Here is a 26447-nt window from a genome sequence, read left to right on the forward strand (position 1 = left end):
ACACCACTAAAAACTGTGTTGCTAAAATTGCATTACAGAACATCCAGGTAAGACAGACGTTGTTATCTCCTGGAAAAATATGGGCCTCATGCTACCGCACCTACTGATGTGAGTCTGTTGAAACCAATAGGATTACCTACGTGAATAAGGATTACTTCCATGATTAAGGAGTGCAGGATTACATCCATTGTTTGCACTTCTCCTGTTACTTACATATCCCTATTTTCACCTCTTTTTTCTTCTTTCCTTTTTTGTTTAAAACATAGGGCATTTAATTACTGTCAGCACTAGATATCACTATGCTGTACTTTTATCCCTTCAAAACGTGGCTGTCTTTTGGATGTCAAATAAAATGCTTTTATGATCAAAACAAAGAAAATAAAGTAGAAGCGGCAGAATCTGGACTATCTAATTAAAAGCAAACAAATAAAAATAGGAAGAGCTTATTATCCACAATCAAAACTTATTTATGATTCATTTCATATTCATGCTCCTGTTCACAGCCTCTCCTCTTGGGAGCTGATTATTTATATCAATTTTTTAACTGTGCCAAGTAGTGAGTTACCTGAGAGCTCGCAGGAAATGCTGATGGTATCGCTACCAGAAAACAACAAAAAACTGGCAAACAATTGAGACAAACATTACAGGTAGATAGACAGATAATGAATAGTAGAGCAAAAAGTGCTGGTGTTATAATGAAGGATTAAGTCTACTCTTACCTCAACAATGCCATATGATTTATATGCAAAATATAACTCCTTTATATCCTTAGAAAAAGGGGGTAAGTTACTAATGCTTTTCAACTACTTTATGATACAACAGAATAGTTAGTGCATTGTAAGAATGGCAGGAAAGTCCCAGTTTCTGTTCCCAAACCAATCAGAAATGCATTTAGCTGGAAAAAAAAAAAGAGCAGCCATACAAGTTACACTTACAGAAGGGAACCAAAATTCTTACGAAGAGTAACAAACATGCTTTCAGATTTTCCAGCCTGACAGTGAATTACATTAGCCTCAGTTTTGGTTGCAAGTAATCAAATTTGGATCATAAATATATTTTGTTTTAGTAGTGTGCTACAGGGATTTGAAAATTTAAATAGTACAAGTAAATTTAAGGAGGCTTGACTGTAACTTCAGTGTCAGTTCTGTAGACACTTGTTTACGTATTTCCTGGAGTTAAAAATGAAGATTCTGCATGCCTTCCTAGGCTCCTTTAAGTCACTTAAGGCAAAAAGTATGCATGCAGTTTTTAGGCAACCTGGCAAAACACGACACGTTAAAGTTACCGTAACCTGGAAAGAGTTTACGACAGCTTGAGAAAACGTCAAAAGTTGCCCAAACTTACCGAGGCACCCGGCTCTCTTCCACGAACAGTAGTTTATGGTCAAGTACAACTGAGTTACAAAGGACTGCGCTTCCTGGGTCCATTTTGCACGAGGCTTAACCTTGAAATCCAGCCGGCCGTGGCGGGCGCAGGGCAGGCAGAGGGTTTTGCTCCCTCCAGAAGGCATTTGGGTGCCGGGACGGCGATGGGGCGGCCGCCACTTGTTGCGGTGGTGACAGGGACAGCCAGGAGCTGCCTGCTCGGGCTGCGCGCCGTGAATTATTCATGCCTCCACCTCCCCACATTAGCATGCCGCTCAGGCAGCACAAATGAAGGAATTCATTTTGTCCTTTGTCTTCGGGAAAAGCTTGCTGGATTAACGAGGGTTATCTGTGATGATAAAACCTGGGCCCGCTGATTTATTTAGTCTGATTGGTGGGAATTTGTGTCCCTAAACGCAGGTTTTACGGCCCGAATATAAATCCTGTTCTGCATTCCAAACCTCAGGCAGGCAGGCACGGGTCGGTTCAGCTACAGCAACAATATCTCGCTGCAGCACATGAATGTTTCATTTCCTTGACTTAAATATTGGAGCCGGCTTCTTTGTTTCTGAGTGCTTCTCGAGCAAAGTTAAGAGGAGATCTCCAAGTATGCCGCTCGCACGTGGTTTTGCACATATTTTGGTAATGACCTCTTGGACTGCTAAATAGCTAACACCTGGCTTTCAAAACGTTCTCGTTCTAAAAACAGGATACAGGAAAAAACTGCAATGAAAAATCTACTTAAAAAAAAAAACAACACTCATACCTGGCAGTATCATTTTTAAAAGGGAGTTTGAAGGTGATATTTTTCAATGTGACGTTTAAATTATTATGTACAGTTTTGTAAATAATCAGCAGTAGGGCCATTATATTCCTCAATGTCAGCCATCTCGAAATCTATAATAATTGAAAATAATGACAAATAACAATAATTCTGATCATTTGATGACAAAACTAATAATTGAAGACAATGAAGGATTTTTTAAAGCAATTACCTATGAAGGTATATAATGCATTACTGGAATATATAAAAGCATATTTTAGCATTTCATCAGGAATACTGTATTAGTTTTTTTAATCCATATTCTAAATAGGATGCTGGCAAGTAATAGAGCATAGAAAATAGCCACAGAAATTATTTGGAGTTACTTAGGAAAAAGGACTTAAAAATAAGCAATTCAAGCTGGTTTCCTGTTAAAAAGAATATTGAGAGTTAACTCGAGTATAGTGTACGAGGGTTTTACAAGCAGCAACTACTTGTAGCAGAAGTACTTCAGAGGTACATACTTCTAATGGAGAAGGAGATTACTCACTAGAAAAACCCACTGAGAGCATTAGTGACCTCTACATTTCCTAGATACCTTTCCAGAAGATATGCTTTCGTCAAACAAGTAATACAAAGTTATTAGACTCAAAGCAGGCGTAGATTTGAAATGTAGAGAAGATAAGAACAAATTCCTTAAAATCCTTTTAGCTCTGTATTGTGTTCAAGTAGTTTACTGAAGTCTACAGTGCCTGTCTTCCTGTCAGCTGAGTACAGTGATTTCGGTAATCTTTAAATCAAAGAGTTTCGCCCTTGATTTCAAGATTCATCCAGAGAACCATAACATTGTAATGGTAATTAGACTGATAAACATTTCATGGCAGACTTCATAATGTTTGCTGCTGGGCCTTTCTAGAATAACCCAGGTGCACACATTTTCCTCTCACCATTTTCTCACCATGCTGGTTAAGACAGGAAAGAAAAACAACTGAGTGTACAAGACTATGAAATCATTTTCTTTTACCTGAGATCTTATAAGTGGAGTGTATTTCTGCTTCTGACATTCTTATTCTAGACTGTTCGGGTTGAGAAAAGCACAACTTTATTCAGTCTCTGATGCAGATGGGATTGAATGACAAAGGGTCACCGGTGTAAAACTGCAGCAAGGACAGAAGAGCTTATGGTAATCTGCTAGATTTTGACACAAACTAGAATCTGTTGTTTCTTCCAGCTTGTAGGTATGGGAGGGTTTCAAGGTAGTGGATGCAGAGATCGCTGCTGAGGTCACGTCTTCCCATAGTGGGATTTTTAACAATGGCCAGAAAATATGTTTTTCCCTGAAATAACACTACTTCTTCACCTGCATTGTGCTTAAAACATCCTTTAGGATATGTGCAACATGAAAGGAAAGGTTGGGCAGAAAAGGAGAAGATAGCCAGACAGATACTGGCCAGCTCGGTCCTTTGAAACATTTCCCTGCTGGATGTACCAACACCGAATTTGATCTTCATTCTGTATATATAATGATATCTCTGGCTGCAGCTGTGAAGGGGGATTATGCAGGTCGATATCAGCAGAACAGCTTCAGCAATGAAGTTGGCATGTCCAGCGCCTTCTCTAGAGGTCTCCAGGTAGATGGTGAGCAGGAACGAGTGCAATCAAGAGCTACAGAGGAGGAAAAGGAAATGGCTGTCTATTGATGCTACCTGCATTTTGCCTGAAAAAAATTGATTGACACAGTTGTAGCTCAGACTACCTATTCAGCCAATGTCACGTATGCAAGTCAGTGACAAATTGTGGTTGACTGTGCTTGAAAGCTACAGAAATGTTGAGTAGCATGAGCAGGAAGATGGGGTTCCTATCCATTGCCATCAAAATATCATCTTTTAGTGCTGTTGACAGTTTAATAGCTACTTCTGTACATTGGAGAGCATTGTGAAGTACTGCTAGTATATTATTAACCTAGGCTGGAACTTTCCTGCAAATGCAGAGCAAAAAAAAAACACCACACATATGGAGCTTCTGAAATATTTTAAGATTAAAGGTGTGCTATTCACAACATGAATATTCTCTCTCTAATTGCATTTGATGAGGACCCAATAACACTTTAACCCCCAATTATACTACTGCAATTTTTTCATATCAAATTGATTCCACTCCATTTTAAACATCCAGATGACGGCGTTCAGTTCAAGTTCAAACCAAGCACTTTCAATTCCATTTGCTCCCTCTAGGCATTTGAGATGAGATGTGGCTATGAGGGAGCTACGCAACCTCTCCCTGACCAGCGAGGTACAGCACACAGAGCTCCAGCGAGGGCTAGCAGAGCCACATCCCTGCAGTAAATATTCACTGCTCATAACAAAAACGTCTTTGGGCAAAGTTGCATCCACGTACGTAATTACTTGAAGTCACGCCCGGAATATACTAAGTTGGATCATACTTCTGAAACAGTTTGCATGGCCCCAATCTGTCACAGCTCAAAGCAGACGTGTATAATATCACACAGATTAAGCGTATTGGGTAGCTGAGGAGGGACAGGGTGACTGCGTGGCTAAGGAAAAGACTGGGGATTCAGGAGATTGGAGTGTGACTGCCTATTGATACCTTTAAATTAGCTATCACTGTAGTATCTGGTTTCTGTCAAGGTACTGCAGAAAATCAGTGAGATGCATCTGGGAGGTTAGCGAATCGATCCTTCGCTCTGCCCACGGGCAGACCCCTCCTTGCTGGCTGTCTCTCAGCATGTCACCACACTTACTTGGCTTTTTTTGTTGGTTTTTCAGGCACCACCAGGAGGCCGTGGGTTCCCTGCCAAGAGGTGCGTCCACCGCTGCCACCTAACCATGGCGGCGCCTCTCCAAGGTGGCCACGCAGGCTTCGGGATGGGACAGCGAGCGGTGGCTCTTCTGGCACCTGGTGCCAGGAGGGGAAACGCTCCAGGACAGCCGAGGACAACAGCATCAACCAGCCCCAGAGAGCCGTGGTAATGGGGTGGCAGGCTTGCCAAAGCGAGGGTTATGCATTCTGCTGCGACATTATTCCCCATCTGTTTTTCTTTTTTTTTTTTAGTACCAGAAAAACAAAGCATTACAAAAATGTCAAGCTGTGAAAAGAAAAGTCGAAAGCCAGAAAATTCAAAGTTAATGCTGATCCTTTAACTCAAGTCATTAACTCGGAGACATGCCTGAAGTCTGGGGCAGGAGCCTCAGCTGAACTCTCGCCGGTTTGTGTAACCAGCGAGCCGTCCGCACGTGGGAGGGGGCACAGACCCACACCGAGTACGGACACAGGGAATAGGGAAAAAGAGGGGCAATCAAGAGACAGATTTCCTGATAAATTGGGTAGGGAAAGGCAGAGGAGAGAAGAGATAAGCTCATCCCAGAGACTGGCAGAAAAGGCAAGATTAAGGACACTGAAAAATGAAAAACCCAAGAGAGAAGACGTGAGTAAAAAGGCAACCAGGGAAAGAAAGAGGTTCAGACAGGAGAGATGGGGAATAATTGTGTGTGTGTGTCGGGGGGGCGAGGGGGAGGGAACAAAGAGTGAGAGGACAGACATTTGGATAGGGCTCTGGTATCAATTTGGTGCAAAGATGGGGACAGGAGTGAAAACGGAAGGAGGACAATGATCTCTCTGAGGGGAGAAAACGTAATTAGGAGAGTGAGAGACTGAAAAAGAAAAATCAAGAGCAAAAGAGCTCAGATTTGGTGGCAGTATATAGAATAGTCTGGGCATATTAGGTTTTTTCCTCTCTGGCAGCCAGCGTGGAACAGGACTCAGGTCTTCATGCCCCTCTGCCCAGGATGTTTGCATGCTGCTCCCCATAGCCGAGTCCCATCCTTAAGGACCACCCACATCAGCTATCAGCTCAGGTGGAAGGGTTTTGTAAGGCAGATCTAAAGACTCACATGGCAGATATGATCCTCTGTGCTGGGATTCCTGAATTGCTGCTTATTATTTCAGGAATTCAAATTACATACACGAAATAGAGACTAAAAGAATCATTAAAGTTGCAAATGAGACACCCTAAAATAAGGAAATTCTAAAAAAAAAAAAAAAAAACTGAGGAGAGAATGTTTTTGTAAACCCTGTGATACTTGCACATATATATATATATATAGCTCTTCTGTTCGAGATCTTAGAGCATTTTGGCTCTTTCAAAAGACGCACAGTTGGATGCTTACATTTAATTAAATAGTTTTTAAGATAATGACTACAGTACTTCAACATAATTCACAATTAAAAGCAATCAAACCCAAAATTCAAAATTGCTCTTATTCAAATATCTTTTTTTCTAGCATTAGCAATAGCCTATATAGTCTTCAATGAAATGGGAGTCATAAAGCTGTATTCCAGAGTTTACAGTTGTAATAAGCGTGGATTTATGGGCAATAAGCAAGTATCTATGTGTACCTTCTTGTGCCTCTCATTTAGTAGGTTAAAGCTAAGACATCCCAAAAAATGTCTTTAATTAGTTTAAGCACTTAATTTAACAAAACAAGCATTTTAAACAAATACAAACTATTATTCTCCAGCCACCATGTACATGAAACAACCATTATTTTTTCAAGATTAATTAAGTCACAGGTGAGCTTATAACAACCTAATTAAAGCATAATTTAAACCTAAGAGCAAGGCTATTTTTGTGGCAGCACTGAATCAAGGGGAAAAAAAATATTATCTGTTAATAAATACTATAGTACTCTCTTTGTATACTTCTTTTATGTTTGCAATACATATGAAGACACTTTGGAAATCACATCCTCATAAGCAAGTTCCTTTGCTTATAAACACACGCAATAAAATTACTTGTGTAATTTTTCCCTTGAATAAACAAGAACATATTTTCTGCTCCATCATGTAATCCATGCATTAGGGAAGACCAACGCAATGATGAGAAAATAATTGAAGTTAGAAAGTCAGAAAAAAATACTGATAACTGGACTGAAGGGATAGTTTGCTGGCTCAAAACTCAGATGTATTACATCAAGTGACTAAATATTTGCATGGAGTGTTATTAACTTTTTTTTTTTTTTTGCTATAGTAGAACACGTCATTGCAAGATACTGAAAATATTCAACTACACTAAAACCAGTGGGAAACAACGAGACCCAGCTTTTTGCTCAGTCCAGGTCATAGCCCTCTCGGCTGCAGTCCAGCCTTGGCTCTCTCACAAGCCCACTTCATCAGGGGCAGGCTCAGAGTGGTTTCGAGAGGTGACCGGGGGTTCAGCACACACGTTAGCGAACCCAGCTGTGGAATTCCCACGGCCTTTTGTAGCCATCCCAAGAGATGGTGAAATTCCTTAATTTACCAAGAGGCAATCTAAAATTGGATTGATGGTAAAGGGAGAGGGACCTGGGGGTGCAATTTTGCTAAATCGACAAGAAAATACGGGGAGGGAACACCCCCTGACAAACGCTCATAGAGCAATAATGAGCTGAACTCATTGGACTTCAGCAGTTCTGTAGCAATTGTTCCCAATTTTTTTCCGCATCATTATTCATCAAGCTATGTTTCTAAATTTCATTTGGACACCTTTCAACGAATGCCATTTTTCTTTTATTTTAAGAAAATAAATAGTAATTGGCAACTTGTATTTCACACGGAGTCGAAGATTTTGAAAATTGGCCGAGCACTTTACTGCAGTTAAGTGTTACTCTCCCAAATGTCTGCTATGACGTAGGTGAAATTTTGGCTCTTTTAGAGGCAATGGTAGATCTGTCCATGCCTTTATAGGTGACCATATAATACCCGATTATATAACCTTATTTGCCTCATCATTGAATCGCCCTCCACTCATTACTTACTCATTACTGTGAACTGCGCTGAAGGACAACCTCATGTTCACAGACGCGAGAGATAGAAGAGGCTTTGTTTGTAGTGAAAAATCCCTTCCTTTTTGCTATTAAAAAATAATGCAACCTAAGTTCTTCATTATACTTCTCCTTTATTGTAGCAGAGACAATTATGAAGAACTGTCTTTACTGCGCAGCCTGGAACATAGCAATCAGCGGCGCAGAGCAACTTCTGCACGGCAGACACAGCCTACCGCTTAATGATTCACTTCATGGGCAATTTGTAAAAAGAGGAAGCATTCACTTTTTTTGACTCATTTTAGTGTCTTGTAATAAATAGAAAAATAAATCTACATGCCAAATATCTAAACTGACAAAGCGCACGTAATAGCCTCTGTTTCCTTAAATATTTATGTCCCAAATAATTTTTGACATTTAAACATAAGCTATTTGAGTCCTAGTGAACAATCTGGTATTAATTGGGCTCATGGTAGTAAAATATAAATATATTCAGTAACAGGCTGTGCTATTCATGGGTCCTGATTAGCAGTACAATCGGACTTGGTTATATCTTCGTCACTGCACCACCAAGAGAAGACTATTGCAATTTTAAGAGTCCTAAAGAATTAAATGAGAATAAACAGAGGGAGATGATGTTATGATCTCCTACACAGATACAAACATTTAATATTGCCTTTGCCTCCCCGAAGCAGTATTAACCAAGTTTATGAAGAGACAGGTCCTACTGCTAGTTCAAATAATTTGATATAAGCTCTGCTGGAGTTAGTCAGTCCCCGCGCATTTTCCTGCACGCCGTTTCTAAGGTCTTCCTCAGACAACAGATCTAAGAGTTTTGCCTTTTTATCTGCACTTTGCAAAATGCTTGTATTGGTCTTGATTAACCTCTGTCTTGGACTATAAGAAGCATCTCTCTGACCCTGACAAATCCCCAGCCACCTCGCTTACAGCCATCCTTCTTCACAGATAATTTTTCTGGCTCATTGCTTCAGCCAAATGACTCTTCTGTTCGCAGCCCTCCACTGGCTGCTCTTCCCTATTGCTTCGAACACAAACTATTACGGAGATGTTGATCCCTGCCTCTGCTCCAATACTAATACCAGCTTGGCTGCTGCTGTGTCATACTTCTCAGTTTCGAATTGCATTTCGTGCCATTCCTAACGGACTGAAAGCATTCCCCTCTCAAATCCCAGAGGAGACCTGATGTTCCTCCTTCAAAGCCTCCCTTAAAGGTCACCTCTGCTGCAGCTCCTACAGAGACACAAAACCACAACGGGGTAATGGTTAAGGAGCTAATGGCCCAGGACAGCACTTGTGAGCCTCAGCATAACCTTGTGTTTCTCTCGGTTTCTGAGCGCCACCCATGTTTTCCCAGTGAATTCTCTGGCACCATTACCGCCGCTTCAGCTTTCATTAAATGCCCATCCCAATGAGCTGAGACGCCTGGCTGGGACTGCAGCACAGATGGGGCCGTGATTTTCCGTTTGGCAGCCACACCAAAATAAATAGATCATTTCGAACCATATCGATTTAATGTTTTCCTTTCATACTTCCATGCCTCCATTCAGGTCAGGTAGAGCTGATGTCAGCAGAAAAAAAAAAAGTGGTATATGAGAAGCAGGAGCAAATCTTTAAAATATCACTAAAACCTCTCAGCTGATGGTTAGAAAATTGTCTTCTCCACACGGTTCAGGCAGGACCAGCCCCAGCTGCTCAGGGCTAAACCCTGATGAGTCTAGAAACCGCCGAGGACAGCACAGCCTCTGCAGGGAGCCTGTCCCTCAGCTCCACTGCCCTTGCTCATGGTCAGCCAGCAGATCTAGCTCGTGTGCTCCAACACACACACATATCCTCAGCCCGAGAGTCTGCACTGACTTCTAACAGAAGTCTAGGGGACAGAAGAGACAGAAAAGAAAGAAAACCCTGTTTGCCCATTACTGCTTTGGAATTGCTTGGATAATGGAATAGCAGCAGAGCAGCCTCTTAGTATCACCTGTGCTGCTCGGTTCTCTCATTTTAGTTTAAAAACAGAAATGATTGCTTCTTTTCCAAATAAGATAATGAAAGTTATGCGCTGCCGTGAAGCATCACTGCAAGCCCAGTACCATATTCTGCACTCTCACTTGCTAATTGTCATTTCCTCTTGCTGTATCTCTTCTTTGGGTCTACTTTAGTCAAAAGCTCTTCAAAGCTATTCTGGATGAAATCTCGGCTTCTCTGGGGCTGATGGAAAAGCCTCCCGCTGGCTGCTAGGAGGCACAAAGCCCATATCTTCTTTGCTTTGCCATGTAAATTGCCAAGGCTCCCCAAGGTGTGTAGTTTTTGATTGCTTTGTCATCTGCAGCAACTGTGCCTCATAGTAAAAGAAATTTACAGGCACAGTAACCTGCTCGACCTGAAACAATGAGCAACAAAAAGTAATTTCATTGTGTAGTGTATGGGGTTTCACATTTTCCCTTTGGCCGCAGCATCATTTCCCAATTCATGTAAGTAAATTGATTCCCATGTATAAACTTACAAAGGGCTTTCTTTACTCGTCAGTGCTTTGTTGCCTGGTTTTCTAAGAAATTCACGACCTTTTTAAATGATTCAAGAAGGAAGAGCAACCAGGAGATGACAACAGCTTCTGACTGCCACTATTGCCAGGACTGGCACAGTTTCTGGAGACATCGCATCAATGGCAGGCCTCCGGTAAATTAAAACTTAAACAGGTCAATTAGGTTGGCTGCTACAATTAGGCACCGAGATTCAGGAAAACACAAGACTAATTGAAAGGATAATACAAATACTATTCCCATGTTTAAGTCTGAGGTGGCTGCATTTAATTTTTTTCTCTTATAATAAAAATAGAGCATGGGAAAATACCTTGTGCAAAAGTTAAGGGCAGAGGGATCTGTTGAGATATAACAACAACATAGTTTTCTAAGATTTTACTGCTCTTTTAAAATAATTAGATAGCAGGCAAGGAAGAAAACCACATTTCACAGAAGATCCACAGACTGTCCACTCAGACCAATATTGTAAAGAAATTTTTGGTCTAGAGGTCACCCTCATAGGTGTCTACATTTATAACGTACTTTTTCTTCGGGACAGAGAGTTTGTGCCAGTTTGGCATATGTAAGGGTGACGGACCACATTAATGAAATAATATTTTTCGGTTGTGTGATTAAATTATCTGGGAAAAAAATAGTGCCCCAGCCTTGGAGAGAGGCAGCTGCACACCTGGCTGCAGGAGGGGAGCCTGCTGCATGCTGAGCTCATAAGCTGAAGTGTGATCAGGGCTGTGACACGGAGGAGGATGGTTTACATCTCCCACCGAATCATGAAGGTAGCTGAAAACATATGAATGTTACAAAAGAATCCTTATCACTCTTTAAAGCTTCGTATCAATTTCGATATAGGAACCGTACGTATTTACCATTGTCTGCTCTTGTAACTGTTATTTAATTAAGCGGTTCTCCTCACTGCACTGTTCCAGCTGCTGTTGGTACTGAGCAGGTCCTTCGAAAACGAGCAGTCATAAACTCCTAGATGGGTTTACTCAGCTGTGGCACTTCTAAGCTGATTTAAGCAGTCTGTCAAAATTGACTGAAATTAATTAATTCACCGGAGAGCTGTGCCTTCTCCAAACTTAAGTAAAAAGTGATGCGAACTAGCAGTGATCAGATACGCTACTTTTTTTTTTTTCCCCCAGACAAAGCAATCAAGATCATTTGAATAATGCTGAAGCTTGCGCGCTAATGCAGAGGGGCAGGTCACTGAAGGCAACGAAGGACAGCCTTATCTGTGTCACGCAGGAGCAAATTTCCTCCTGTCCTCAGTGGCAGCTCCCACATTTCAGCGCTCGGCTACACCACGGGGCTCCCTTTGAGAGCCCAAACCGCGCAGTCACCAACCTGGTCCAGGACCACCAGGAGCACCATGAGCGAGGAATAAAGGACAATCGTAGCTGGATTACGTCCACGTCCAAATGTCTGAGATGCTGAAGCGAACAATTGCCTTCTGGTTCTTACCAAAGCTTTTTGGGGGGTTTTAAGTGCTTCACTGATAGCTTGGTACACAATTATAGGTGGATTAGAGAAAGCGTTAATCGGGTATTTTTGCTCTAATCTTCTCTCAATTGTTAATATTAATTAAAGGACTTTTTCCTCTTCATTATACAATAAACATGAACCACTCTTAAAAACGATCATTTTAGCTGCTTAGTGCTGCTTTTTTCGGGACTCCCTCTTCTCTCCCCTCCACCCCACCATGAGAAGAGGAGCAGAAAGCAGGGCAGGAGCACGGCACACACTACAGGGAGGTGAGGATGACCCCATCACTGACCTCATCGCATTCAGAGCTGGCCACAACACCTACCCCCTCGAGCTGGTTTCCCCTTAAGGCATTGCGTCAAAACGCAAAAAGGCAGCACAAAATCTACAAAGGAATCCAGCCGTTTCAGCCGGAAACTGGGAAGAAGTGAGACACGGGATTATTGTTCCATCTAAATACCAGAAAATGTTTTAGTCTCTCTGATAAAGCACAGATTCCCACCCGGAGTGCTCCTCCAGTCGTGTCAGAGTGGATTTGGCTGTGGGACAGCAGCAGTTGCCCATTCTCGTCATAACCTTGAGAGTCTCGTCCCTACAGCCAAGCTTCAGCTTTTTCTGTTGCTTTAAACATGCCCTTGAGATGAATTATGAGGGGGCTGCTTTGGTAGTTTGCTACCTCCTTCCATAAAGCAAACGGGGTACTGATATTATTATGTACTCAGCCACAAGGAGCAAGAAGGATTCGCCGCCTTTCTCAGGGAAGATCCCACAGCAGGAGCTAGCTTTCAGAAGACATTTCTTCTCAGCTAGTCTGACTTAGGACACAGAAACTAGAAATAAATAAATTAAGGAAAGAATAATAAAGAAAAGCCTGCCATTATTAAGAGCATGCCTTTAGGAAGTTTTCATGAGAGCATGTCCAGGTCAGGTAGAAAATCAGGTAGAAAATCACAGATTATTCCCACAGGCTGGATTAGCCCTGGTTTAACTCACGAGCCGAAAGAACAACCCTACGTTTTGGAAGCTACAAGCACACAGGTGCTCACGGTAAGGCAGGTAGCTGGTGGAAGAAATGAAAAAGAGTGGAGAAACAGCAAGAAAAGGCAGAAGGGAAGCATCGCCCAGAGATAAAGCTAAGGAAACACTGTGGGTTCTGAACGTTGACTCGAGCAGGAGCAGGGCATGCTGCCTTGTACGGCTCAAGCCCTGCTGCATTCAGGAAAACGGGAGTGCAAATGTTTATAAGAAACAAGCAGGGTCTCATCAGAGAGCCACTCGACTCTACCACCGCTTTCTCTTCCTAATGGCACCAAGCTGTGGGACAGCAAATACTGGCATGGCGCCCTGAACAGAAGGGATGGCGCCGCGATCAGGGGGAGCCGTACCTTTAACCCACGGAGGGCATTTGCTGTGATCGCTTCTCAGACGATAACTCCCTGGTTTCCAATGGCCTGGGTAGGGGAGGAGAAATGAATGCTCATACGGGCTAGAAGATAGCTGGGGTCACCACATACATGAAAAAAAAAAAAAAGGGGGGGGGGGATAAGATAAAAGCTCATGAGAGGAGCAAAAGTTAAAAGGGGCGGCAGAGGTAGCAAAGTGTGCTTTACAATAGTGTAATTTATATTTATATAGTTATATAACTACACAGACGTGCTGCTGGGGGCCAGGGGCAGCCCCCGGGGCTCCAGCTTGGGCCTGAGGCCTCTGGGCCTGGCCCTGGGTGCCGCTGAAAGGAGCCTGGGTCTGTTTCTGCCAATACATATACATATATATAAACTATGTGAAGCAAGGAAAACTATCTGTGGCAAACAGTTTGGATTTTGCTTCCCAAACTGGGGGAGAGGGGAGGAAGGGAGGAAGCACAAGCGCTTCATAGCATATCAGAACAAAACCACTTCTTTTCTCTCCAGTTCCAGTTTATCCATCCCAACTTCTGGTTTTCAGAGAAAAAAAAATATTAATCCAAAAAGTTGCCTTGCTTTAGATTTAGAACACAATCAAAGTTGCTTGTTGGGTATCAAACTGTGTTGACTTCCCCATGTTGGATCACACCCAGCACAAGGCAGCAATAGATCAAAATCTGAACCTTCTCAGCATCGCCTTACAGAGGGGGGGATGCCATTACACAAGTTATGTCAGAGCTGTGATTTGCTTTTATCTAGTGCTGTATTTCAAGCTCCTTCTCCTGATAACAGTATCTCAAGGATTCGGACTATTAAAGTTATCTAAAAGTCATAATAGTTTTCTCTGCAGGGAGCACATGACACGCCGCCTTTTTCTTCTCTCTCCTGCCTTTTCCCTCTTTGTTGATACCTCTCCATCCATCTCTGCAGTTTTACGCCAGCTCCACCTCCAATAACCTCATTCTGTACATCTTAATTTTTAAAGGCACCTATCTTTGTCCACTAGGTTGCCTCCGTCTGCAGCATGACCTCATTTCACTGTAGGACTGACATAAAATCATCTACTATTGCCTGTTTACTGTCCGAACACCTGCTGTGTGTTCCCATCTCAGGGAACCTGCATTTTGCTTCCCTTCTTTTATTCCATTCCTCCCCTGCTTTGTATGCTGACACTTCTTTCCTAATTATTTTATTTACGTGTGTACCTTTTCCACACAGTGCTCCCATCTTTTCAGCAGCTAAGTCACAGATTCTCTACTTCAAATTTCACTTTAAATGTAGGCACAAGAGTTTTGAATTTTTGCCCATTCGCGGATGTAAATGAAGTGGCAGGACGTGTTACCCAATTTGTGCACACAGAGGCCTTTTTAATATCACTAATACGAACGAGCCAACCGCTGTGATTTCAGTTAAACGCAGAATTAAATGAGGACATTTTGCCAGTTTGGAAGGACGTCGTGAGAAATCAAAGTATCCAGAACTACCTGTGCTTATGCTTTGCTGGGTGAGGGTCAGCTGAGAAGAAGTCTCCAGGTCCCGTGCTGCACACCGACACCACAGCCTTGCTTTTGGTTGACATCTCCTGGCGCTCCCACAGCGCGGCGTGAGACTGTGCTCTATGGGCCACAACGCAAAGGCTCCTGCGAAGGTCTTTTATCAAGATAACTAAATTTCCCACAAATATGCAGTGAATTAATCCTGCGGCAGGTCCCAAGCCTTCTGTCTCCAGGTGTGCAACCTGACAGCTCAGCAGCGACCGGGAAAACATGCTCTTGCTGCAAGGTTGTGCTGCGGAGCCCCATGTAAAAGCCACTGGGTAACTATGTGCCGGGAATGTAATTTCAGCGCTCAGGCAGGTTGTGTGTTTTCAGCCTTGATTTATCTTCAGGCCACTCCAAATTAATTAGGCCGGGGAGCCCTTTCCTCACCTCTCCATCAGCTGCAGGACAGAGATGCCCAGCGTTACAACTGCTTGCGGTGCTCCTGCTTGGTGAGGGGCAGGACCTGACCCCCTGCCTGCAGCAGCTGCCCTCCTGACTCCGTCAGGACCTCGGGGGCAAGATCCGCATCCCTCCTGCGAAATCCTTTAATCGCAGCTCTCGCATTGATGTGGCTGGTCTCTAGATCACAGTCACCAGCCAGCCCCCAGCTACATCCCATCTCTCCCTGGCAACCCGAAGGGAGCAAGGGACATCACAGTTTCTTCTGTCCTTCTGGCACCTCTTGAGCGGCAGCTGAGCAGTTCAACATTTCCAAAGCAGTTTCCCAGACAAAACTCCTCTCTTGACTGTCCAGGCCCACTTCAGTTTCCTCTGCTTTTGTGTAGAAGGAGGCTGTCTGGGTCAGCATTGATGTTTTCTCCAGAGGGAAGAAAGCCTACAGCAGATCTTCTGGATTTCCCAGCTTTAAATTCCTTGGAATCATTCTTAGGATTAAAAGATGGAGAGGAACCTAAACGAGGAGGGAGAAGATCAGGGGATTACCTTGCACCCAAGCACACTGTCTTGGTGGTGCGGCCAGCACAGAGCCCCTGAAGAAAGCTCCTTTCTCTCCCTACCTCACTCAGCAGCTCCCATACTGGCCCCATCCATAGGAGAGCAACCAGTAAAGCCTCAGAAGCTACAGAGCAATCTTCCACATGGAGCACAAATGCCTTAATAACCAGCCCAACTAAAGATGAAGAAAACTCACCTCTAAGAAAAAGAGCAAAACGTTCAATCCCGCTATAGGCAGCGCTCCTGCATTTTGACAAGCTGCTATCACAACTCTCTGCTGCCTCTAATTACACCTCTCCATTAATCACAACAACCGACAGCTGGGCTCTGAAGACTTTTTTTTTTTTTTTTAAAGAAATTATTTCTCACGGGTTAAACACTGGCGGATGGAAGGAAAGAAAATTTAAAAGGAAAAAAAAAAAAAAAAGAGGACGCAGCTAAAGTTCAAATGAGATCAGCCCTCACATGTCTGGTAACATGTCTGCACTCTGGGTTATTCTCGAATGTCAAAATAAAGACTGTGAGCCTGAGCTTAATAATTTCCCTGGAGCGCCATTGTCCTGCAGAGATGGTTTGTCTTTCAGTTCTCAGCTGCTGCCGAGGGAGAGGTGAGGGAAGTGAACCACTTTATTTATTGAGTTGGTTGTTGTAACAATTTAAACTGAGCTCAGCGTCACTGGCTGCCACTTTCAGGTCAGTTCGTGGAATTAGGAAGTTTTCCTCTAGATCTGCATAGCGGAGCCTGCCTGCTTTTATAGCACGGTTTTGTCCTGGCTTCAAATGCATCTTCTGACCTAAGAAAGGATTACTCCATCTTTGATATCACAATTAAAATGGCTCAGGAGGGGGAAAGTAATGATTGATCCTTCCACCATTGTGCTGATCTGCCGAAAGTTCTGACTTATGCCCGTGAGCAAAAACATTGAATCACGGGGATCAATAAACAGAGCTGTAGTGGTGCAACCGCTGCAGGCTGCACTGTTAGACTTGTGCTGGCAATTACAGAAACTGGGTTGGCTTTACAACTGCTTCAACAAATGCCCCACAACCTTGATTTTTCCTATGCAAAAATGTAACTGTCCTTTGAATTACCCAAATGGTATATTCGTATGCTTCTTTCTGCCTTCCTAGAGCAAAAAATACCTCTGTTGCTTGCTAAATGCTTATAGGTTTGTGTAACGCTCGTTTGTATTTTAAACTAGCAGGTAGTAAGATAGCTGTTCTTACATCTAGCAGGTTGGATGTGCTGTGTAGAGTATTTATAAGTGAATAAATGATTCAACTTTTTGCTTTCTGATGCTGTGGGCAGGCAATTAAATGTGATTTAACTTCATAGTTCAGTAGTTTCAAAGCTTTCAATGTAGATGATAGCAACTACAAAAGATCTGATGAATTATAAAAGAAACCAGGGGATAGAGTATTATAGATCACTATAGATTTTAAGCCTCCAATTGCACTTGAAAGAAATGCTTACAAGAGCAGATATTGTGATCATCTTAGCTGTGACCTAGTAGCAAGGTTTTTCTAACCTAAAGTGTAAAGTCAGGTAGAGGAAGCTTTGTGTTACAGTTTGGGTATGTCATACCTGGGAGAGCGAACACATCCTCAGACTTCTTTATTCTACATTTTTCCAGCTGCAAAATCAGACAAGACAACGATGCTAATAATTGTAAGATGTGTTGATTATAAGGCAAGGCAGAGAGTATTTCCTTCATGCTGAGAACAGATTATCAAGTCAATATTTACATCATTTGGTGCGAGTCAATACCAAATATTTGGGATTTGTATTCCATCGGCAACTATCACTGCCAAATATTTGGTTAAAACATCCCAGCATCCCAAACATTTGGTAAAACCCAGCTCCACTGACTGCAGCTCAGGCTATAATTAGTTAACATTTAAAAAACTCATTTTTAATGTATATTATTTAGACTTAAAAACAAACAAACAAACAAGCCTGTTATTGCTACATTTTTGAATGAAACTGTTTTCTTAATTCACTACAAATTTGCAAAGCATCCCAGCCTTTACAAAGTTTTTTTTTATTATTATTATTATTTTTTTCCATTTGCTGTTCACCCCATAAACTATATCAGCTCTTCCTCTGTTTAGGAATTTTGTCTGTTGGGTTTAGATTATAAAGATAACTTGAATAAGAGTCCACCAAATCAGAAAGGAAAATCCATTCATCTGATAACCCTCTCCTCCTTTCCTATCTTATCATCTTCCTTATAACTTTCATTTATTTACCCAAAATAAGCCATCTGGGAAGAATTTAAAACCTACAGTCTGCATAACATAAGCAAGGCAAGAGGCTTTCTATTTACAAAGAACCATTCATTCTCCCTGAACATCATTTCAAAAGTGCCTGCTAAGGTTACGTGACATTTTTCATGAACAGATGTTATTTCTTACCTGTATTTTTCTTGTATTAATGGCTACCCTAAATTTCTAATTTCTGCATGTGCAAATCTCACACACAGAGAATTCTGGTGTTTCAAAAGCACTGCCATGGAAGATTTCACCCCCCAAATTTAAGGCGACTGTTGGATATTTTCACCTATGCAGAGCTCGTGGAGATGGCTCCCATTGATTGTTCCCATGACAGGAGATTATGTGGTATTAATAGAGTATTAGTGATATGGCTACATTAAATTCTATTTAAAACCTCTTTCAAATCGCTATTGACTGTGTTGAAATGGGACTATGTAGATATTCTTGTGACAGAAAATATGTATGAATATTGTATTTTCATCAGTGGGAGAATTACCAAACTGATACAGAAACCCCAGGAAATCATTATCATATTTTTCTAAGTGGATTTTCCGTTCTATACAAAGAAGGTAAAAATAGAATAGTTGCTGTATTAACACAAAAAAAAGGCTTCTAAGTAATTATCAGCTATCACCACATGTTGGAATACCATTTAGTTCCATAGTTGTTTCAATCAATACACTATTTATTTTCAAACAACCATGCACTAAGGATCATTTGGACATATATCCCATAAATACACATTACCTCATTATCGACTCTTTCTATCCACTGCTGCATTATTAACATTTCACCAAAACAAGCAATCATGCAGTAAACAGTAGGAGTTTATAGCAGTAAGCAATTGCAATGACTCTTATATAGAAATTCCTCTCAAAAATTATTTTTGTGGGGATGACCGGTAATTTTCAGGATTTCACCATCAGGAGTTATTTTTTTGTGTGACATTTTTTACAGATAGGTAAATTTAACCAGTAAGCCAGTGAAGTGGAAAGAAATACAACATTTGTAATGAGTGGTATCAAGGAGCGTACACGACACAGTTAAATTGTACTGTTTATCGAAGGATCTCAATCACTCGCACATACGTGAGAATACTGAATTTCAGTTCCAAAAAAAGTATTGTTTTAATCCTTTAATTCCAATTTCTACAGTTGCTCGGTAGCCCAGGAAAGAAAGCAACCAGCCAACCAGATCCAAAAAGCAGAATTGTTTCCTCTCTTTGCTTTTGGTAGTGCAGCGCTACGGGCTGTGCTCTGTCGAATACGCAGTGCCATCTTTATGCAACTCATGCAAGGAAATTATCCTCCTACAGTATTGTGGGATGACTGATGGCTTTCTCATAAAAGATGATCTACTCAGGGGCAATATTGAAGGCTGCAGTGGCAAATTGCCAGGAGCTTGAGGGCTGCACCTAATTTGCATGTAAATTTACATCAGTTTTAAAGCCATAAAGGAGTGCAGCGGTACTTGAGCACTTTTTGATAGGTTTAAAAGCATACTGTGTGATCACCAGCAATGAACACCCAAACGTGACCAGCTTTCTTGTCCTCTGCGCTGAGTTCAGGGCCGTGCCTCGCACCCCCTGATCTCGCAGGACCCCCTGGGAGCAGCCTGAGCGAGGGAAACCCTCCTCCCTCCATTGCACTCCCCTCTACGTCTCTGCTCTATTTAGCATTATTTCACTTTCCTATCATTAAAGCTGGGGGCCAAATTCATCTCCTGTAGATCTGTCGACGTCTGTGCCCGGAGAGGTGCAGCGACGGTGGAGGGCAGCTGCTGTGCACGCTTACCCCTTGTGTTTTGGTGCACCTGGGCTCTCCTCTTCCTCCCCCTCCAGGCATGCTAAGCTCCCACCAAGCTCACTGACACACTTGTAATAAAATTACGTGGGCAGAGAGACCATACGAGACTGCTGAATTTGCAAAATACACTCCCACGCGTATAATTTATAGTAGCTAAGAGTATCATGAACATATACGCACAGCCCTTAATCCCATGCATGGGCTCACTGTGGCTCTGTGAGAATTAAGCCTGTTTTGCATAAAAACCAGTATGAATTGCAACAAGAGAGACCTAGATATACTGGAGACAGTCCAAAGGAGGGAGACCTCTTAACAATCTGGAGTCCGACAGGGTGCTACCAAGATGGTCAAGGGCCTGGAGCACCTCTCCTCTGAGGAGAGGCTGACAGAGCTGGCACTGCTCAGCCTGGAGAAGAGGAGGCTGAGGAGGGATTTTATCAGCGTTTATAACTACCTGAAGGGAGGGCGCTAAGAGGACGGACCCAGGCTCCTCTCAGCGGCACCCAGGGCCAGGCCCAGAGGCCTCGGGCCCAAGCTGGAGCCCCGGGGGCTGCCCCTGGCCCCCAGCAGCACGTCTGTGCCCAGGCTGCCCAGAGAGGGGCTGGGGGCTCCTCCTGGAGAGCTTCAAACCCACCGGGACCTTTTGGAGGGGAATCGGCTGTAGGTGACCCTGCTGGAGACGGGGTGGCACCAGGTGACCTCCAGACGTCCCTGCCAGCCTCAGGCAGTCTGTGGCGCTGTGAGCGAGCTGGGCGAGCAGGTGGAGAGAGGTGCTGCGTGGAAAAATTACTGAGGGAGGAAAAGGAAAATTGAGAGGGCAGAGGCAGGCTGGTGTGCCAGCTGGTCTGCAGAGGGAATACATAGGAAGTCCAAAGCTTTGGATTTCAGATTTGGATGGAGGAAAAGGGATAATGCAGAAACTTCCTGTCAGCCCCTGGCTGCCTGAGACCGGAGCAGACACCTGCCCACAGGAGCTGTGGTCAAGGTGATCTGGGTAGCTCCTGTATTTTCTGTGTTTTCAGCTCTTACATCCATTCGCCTTCTGTCAATAACCCCCTGCTTAAATACGTATGCTGAAGCCTTGTGTCTCATTAAGCCTGAGGATTCAACCCTCTGCTTCAAGCTCTGCCCTCCTACACTACTTTATATCATTAAGAAATATTGCCAACCTGACCCAATTAACCCATGGATTAGTGAGTACAATTAAATCTAACACAGAGGAGAAAGTGGGAGCTAGTGGGAATGATCACCGGTGTGAGTGCCTGCTCTGGAGCTGAGCGGGACCCAAGAAATGGCCAGGATACTTCGCCTTCCCAGGGGCATAAACTGTGAGAGCTGATGGATGGGACATAGAAATGCCCGCGATACAGCTATACAACATCATCCTGTATCAAGAGTGGTTTTTGTTAAATTTAAATGACACAAATGAGGAAGGGTGTTACTCTGTTGGCTAACTCGGCAATGAGATAATGGTAACATCCCTATGTACTTAACTGAAAAGTGCACAAGGAACAAGTTAAAAATGGATATATTTACAAATCTTAACTCATTCTATTTACATTAAGAAAACTTCAGAGTTTCTTGAGATGAATTGTGAAATACCTTCAAGTGAGAAGATAAATCCCAATGCTGTCATTCTTTTTCTCCAAGGAGTTATTAAATGAAAGATTCAAAATAAAAAGTCAAGCTGTTGTGCTTCTAGGATTTTACTTCTCCATCTGATGTAAACTTTGTGACTTTTGAATTTCAAAACAATGTTCTAGACTTGTCAGCCATTAGCAATGATACCTAACCAAGACTCTCGGATAACACCTTAACAGAATATGAAGTGATTAAGTTAATTTAAATGATTCATCTTCACTGCAGCCTGTTAGACTTCTACATAACAGTCATTTGCATAGCATTAAAAACCTCCGTGCATCTGCACAGGACAGTTTTATAAAGATATTCCCTACCTTGTTGATGTCTGTTCTGATTTGTTTCCTTGGGACTTTCTTTTGAATGCTACTTTTTGCCAGGTGCTTATCCTGATAAAATAAATAGCAGATCTTACAGAAGAGTATCCACTTCTGCAATGCAACAAATGAGTCACTCATCAACTGCATTACAATCCTGGCTGTGAAGAGCTCATCCAGCTGAGGCTTCAGGGTGAATTTTACTTATGTGGCATTACTGCGGTTGGTGTATGGCCAAGGTATTAACATTAGCACTCCATTTTCACACATGCATGCACACATACACACACCGAAAAACCACCGAAACTCTAATGAGCCCGGTTCCAATGACCGTGTCAGCCTGCATTAACCTAGGATTTAAGCTCCAATCTTGCGTCCGTTGAAGTAAATTGCTAATCTTGCTCCAACTTTAAAAGGTGCAAGATCAGATCCTTCCATCTGAAATAAATCGAAGAGAAAAGCTCTGCCAAGTGAATCATTGGCAAGCCTGTACTTTCTGGAGGATCTTATTCCCCGCCGCACGGAGCCGTCGGGCCAAGGCGCCCGCAGCAGGAGGCGATACCGCAGGGTTGTGTAACCTGCAAGCTCCCCCCAGCCCCAGCAATTAATGACTAATTGAAATTACTTCTCCTGAACTGACCTAGAGCCATATGGATTAAAACAGATTTCTGAATGCTAATTATGCTACATCATCTTCCCAATTATTTTTAAAATTGGATTATGTACCGGGAGATGGGGTGTTTGAAGCAGCCGCTAATGAGCAAATCATGCATAAAAACTTGTTTGTTATGTTGGTGATTGAACAAAATAAGGTTGCAGGCCTGATGTCATGTCCAAATAAACAAGAGAAACCAAAGAGATTTTGAGAGGAGCATCAACTGAAAGCTATAATTTAGGTAGCTTCAATAGCCATGTTGAAGCCAGGAGAATGTTTTCTAGTATTTTAACAGATATCTCTCTTGCTGAAATGGCTCCGGCGGGCCAACCACCAGCTCCACCCATCAGGCGGGGAGCTGAAGGACACAGAAAAAGGTAAGCTTGAAATTAAGGCGAAGGATGGAGATGGGAGCAGAGCAGGGAAGCAGGAGGAATGCCCATGGGCTGCCAAGCACAGATGTATGGCTACTAAACTGCATGAAGGAAGGAAGCAGTGGCAATTCACGAAGCATAGTTTCAGCAAGAAACACAGGTGCAGAAAAGTCATGCTGCGTCACTGGCTCCATCCTGCTCAGCTCCAGGCTGCCCAGGACAACCAGGACACGTTGCTGTAGCACACACTGAACCTGTTGCTGTGGATGGACGGCTCAAAGTGTTTTTTTTTCCTCCCCTTTCTCTCATTTTCCAGAAATGGTTAATGTTACTGCTGGGTTATGGGGGGTTTCAGGGTATATTCCTAATAAATGACTACATTACCTAAGTGAACAAGGGGTTTATAATCTGTTTTAAAAAGTTGCTGAGCAGCTTAAGAATATAAATCTGATTGAGTATCACAGGGGCTTCAGTATCGCATTTTTCTAAATGCTTACCCCAGCTCTCTGATCTAATCTAGAATAACACAGAAATTTAATTGCTACAAACAGTCTGTGTATCTAAGGAGCTAAAAGTCTTTAGATTCTCTGCTCAAAGATTATAAAATCTAGTTTTAGTCACTTTGAACATTTCTGAACAGTTTTGCTGTGATTTGACTGCAGAACAGGACGATATTCCAAATTGATTTCCAATTCCTATATGGGTCAATAGATCTAGCTGCCTCTCTGCCTACCTACCGACACAGCTACCTGCCTATCTTCAAGTGGCCGGCAAATGGCACGGAAAAATTTATAGCTAACTTGTCCTGCAGGTTCTTGTAATACAATTTCACAGCTAATTTCAGTGTTGTATTTTTTTCTTTTTTTTTTCTTATGGGATTAAAGCATTTCCTGGTTGAAAAAAAAAAAAAAAAGCCAACCAAATGAAAAAAAACAATAAGCCATATATGCAACACATAAAAAATGAGGTTTCTAGAGTACTTGCTACAAAACTCTGGATTTAATAAGTACAAAATTCTACAGATAGAAAATAATACTAATTTCTCAACAATACAGTGTGAGTCAAGACATGCTTTAAAGTAATTTTTTGAATCATTCCTACCAGTGAAAGTTTCAGCTCTTTGTATCATTTGATATAAGCTTTTATTCCCTTTAAAGCACATGAACAATAAACAAACAACAACAAAAAAAAAATTCAAGAAGTATGGATATTTTTACTTTTTGGATTAGTGAAGCCTGTTAATTTTACACAGTTCGCCTTGCCATTTTCATTATATATATTGTCAACAATTGAAAAAAAATAATAAAAATAAAAAATATCTCTTCTAATTACTGAGATAATCCTTTCCTGATGTAACAATTCTGTTAGAACTTTGAAACTTTAGTTCAGTTTCTACTCTGGTACCCAAAAAAAAGTGTATTGCTAGAGGAGACAAATTATAATGCACTTTATGTAGAAATAATCAATGTCTTTCAGTCAATCTCCCATTTACATTTTTAAACTCTTTTCTCTGGTGAGCCTTAAGACAAGACTTCCATAGCAACAGAAACAAGAAGTAGCTCTACCTTGCAATGAAAGCTAAAAAAATCACAATTGGAGAAAAGAATAACAGTGGTAGATTTATTTCTAAGTTGTTTGAATGAGGCACAATTAACCCCAATGAAAAAAAAAAAACACAAAATGCTTTTCTTTGGTCTGGCCATAAATCAAACCTTAAATAGAATATTCTGCTAATTGCTCTTCAAAGCAGGCTCACTATTTTCAGTGGAGTGCAACGGTAAAGAACAATTCTTCTGCTTTGGTGTTCTTTTTATCTTTTTAAGTGAGATATGAAATTCATTTTCCTTCTTTCCACCCACTGAAACAGCAGGAGTAAAGTCAAAGAGCTTTTTGCCATTAACTTCAGCCACCAAGCCTTGATCCAGAAGCTGCATTTGATTGATCTCCTTTCCTGCTGTGCTCCGAGTTGTCTCCCAGAGAGCCAGGTGAACGCCCAGGAATGCACCCAGGCAGCAGCATCACCTCACTGATCTCATCCGTGATGTACCAAGCAAAATTCGTCACATGGCACTGATGCCAGAAAGGACTGAAGTGACCCCCCAAAAAAAACTTATGGGCAAACCCACAGCCCTTTGCTGTTAGTGTCATAGATTGATAGAATCATTTAGGTTGGAAAAGACCCTTAAGTTCACCAAATCCAACCATCTCCTCACCCTCCCAAGTCCCCCACTAAACCAGGTCCCTAAGCACCACATCCACATGTCTCTTAGACACCTCCAGGGACGGCAAATCTACCACCTGCCTGGGCAGACCCATCCAATGTGGGTTGTCTTTGACAGTGGGTTTTGGACAGGAGAAAAGCAGTACCAAGAATTAAACATTTCTTTTTAGTAAAAAGGCAAATTGTATTAAAAAAAAATAATAATAAAATCTATGTTAAAAAAAAAAAAATCTGTGTTGATATTGCCCCCATTTTGCATTGATAATTGCATAGTTTCAAACTAGGTTACTAGCAGTTCTCCATGAGTCTTAAAAGCAACTGAACTGGGAGGAAGAAGTGTGCCTGAACTATGTCAGCCCCTTACCCAAGATCACATACAAATGTTTGACTGAGAAGCAAGTCATTGCTTTCTGCTTGGGAATATGAGCGTTGCTTTCATTTGGGGGTCTGGGTGGTTTTTTTCTTTGCTGCCTTCTGAGTTACAAGTCAAATCACGTTGAAATAGCCTTTGAATGGCTTCTACAGGCACTTTTTCCTGCTCCTCATTCACATGAACTGTGAGTAACCAAAAAGCTAACCCTGAAGAAAGCTCAAGTCTTTTCCTCCTTGTACCTGTCTAAATGCATTGACATGGAGTTAAGTTTAAGTTTTATTAAAGGGATAATGCCTGGAGGTTTGAGCATCAGAATTTTCCTCTAGCCTCCTCAATGCTCCATGGACCATCAGTGCCAATGCTCTCTGGGAGAGAAGCAACAGGGGTCGCAATGGCAGGGCCCCCACCACCTGTACATTTTCTCACGGAATTTAGTTCTACCTGTTCAGGTGGTTTTCATGGAGCTCACTCCTGGGGAATGCTTTGAAAAACGTGAGCTGAGGAGAGTGGCACAGCATTAGCTGCAGTGAAATCAGTTTGCGTCCACTTAGAGAGGACCATTTCCACTTCTGTTTCTTTTTCTCCTTCCTTCGCTCCTGTACTCCCTCTTTGTTTCTTGTTTACTGTCTTTGAATTGCATGCTAAATAATTACATATGAAAACACTATAAATGCGTTTTTTCATACACTTTACTTTGTAGCTAACATAACATTTGTTGCCCTTCTGATAGGGTCTAAAGATTTCCACTGTTTGAAGCGTTCATGGCTCCCGAAGCTCTTAAAAAGGAGAACATGCAGAAAAACCATTGCTACCTGCAGTTCCTTCCCTGCATGCAACCTCTCTGCCCCTAATCTGCTCGCTCTCATGCCTCTTGAATCAGAAGCTGGCAAGACCAGACCAAGCAGAGCT

The 26447-nt window shown here is 42.2% G+C and overlaps 1 protein-coding gene and 2 long non-coding RNA genes across 6 annotated transcripts in view; 1 reads left to right on the plus strand and 2 right to left on the minus strand.

Moving 5' to 3' along the window:
* LOC310902892 ((E2-independent) E3 ubiquitin-conjugating enzyme FATS) overlaps nucleotides 1-2063 on the minus strand; it is a 65183-nt gene extending 63120 nt beyond the window's left edge. The window contains exon 1 of one of the 4 annotated variants that reach the window (XR_014587058.1): nucleotides 1345-2063. Coding sequence is in view for 3 of the 4 variants with exons in the window: in XM_083845117.1 (XP_083701243.1) it covers nucleotides 1345-1510 (166 nt within the window). In the remaining variant the exon portion in view is untranslated. The remainder of the gene's footprint in view (nucleotides 1-1344) is intronic. The other 3 variants (XM_083845117.1, XM_083845118.1, XM_083845119.1) reach the window with 3 other exon arrangements.
* A 3369-nt stretch (nucleotides 2064-5432) lies between these two features.
* Nucleotides 5433-11750, plus strand: LOC310902895. Its single transcript, XR_014587060.1, has 2 exons — nucleotides 5433-10432; nucleotides 11641-11750. It is a non-coding gene; the product is annotated as an uncharacterized lncRNA (long non-coding RNA).
* Nucleotides 10746-16172, minus strand: LOC310902894. The gene is made up of 3 exons (XR_014587059.1): nucleotides 16078-16172; nucleotides 14871-15837; nucleotides 10746-13477 (listed from the first exon to the last, which is right to left on the minus strand). It is a non-coding gene; the product is annotated as an uncharacterized lncRNA (long non-coding RNA).
* Nucleotides 16173-26447: the final 10275 nt, after the last annotated feature.

The sequence above is a fragment of the Anser anser genome, assembly GCF_964211835.1.
Source record: "Anser anser genome assembly, chromosome: 7".
NCBI classification, from domain to species: Eukaryota; Metazoa; Chordata; class Aves; order Anseriformes; family Anatidae; genus Anser; species Anser anser.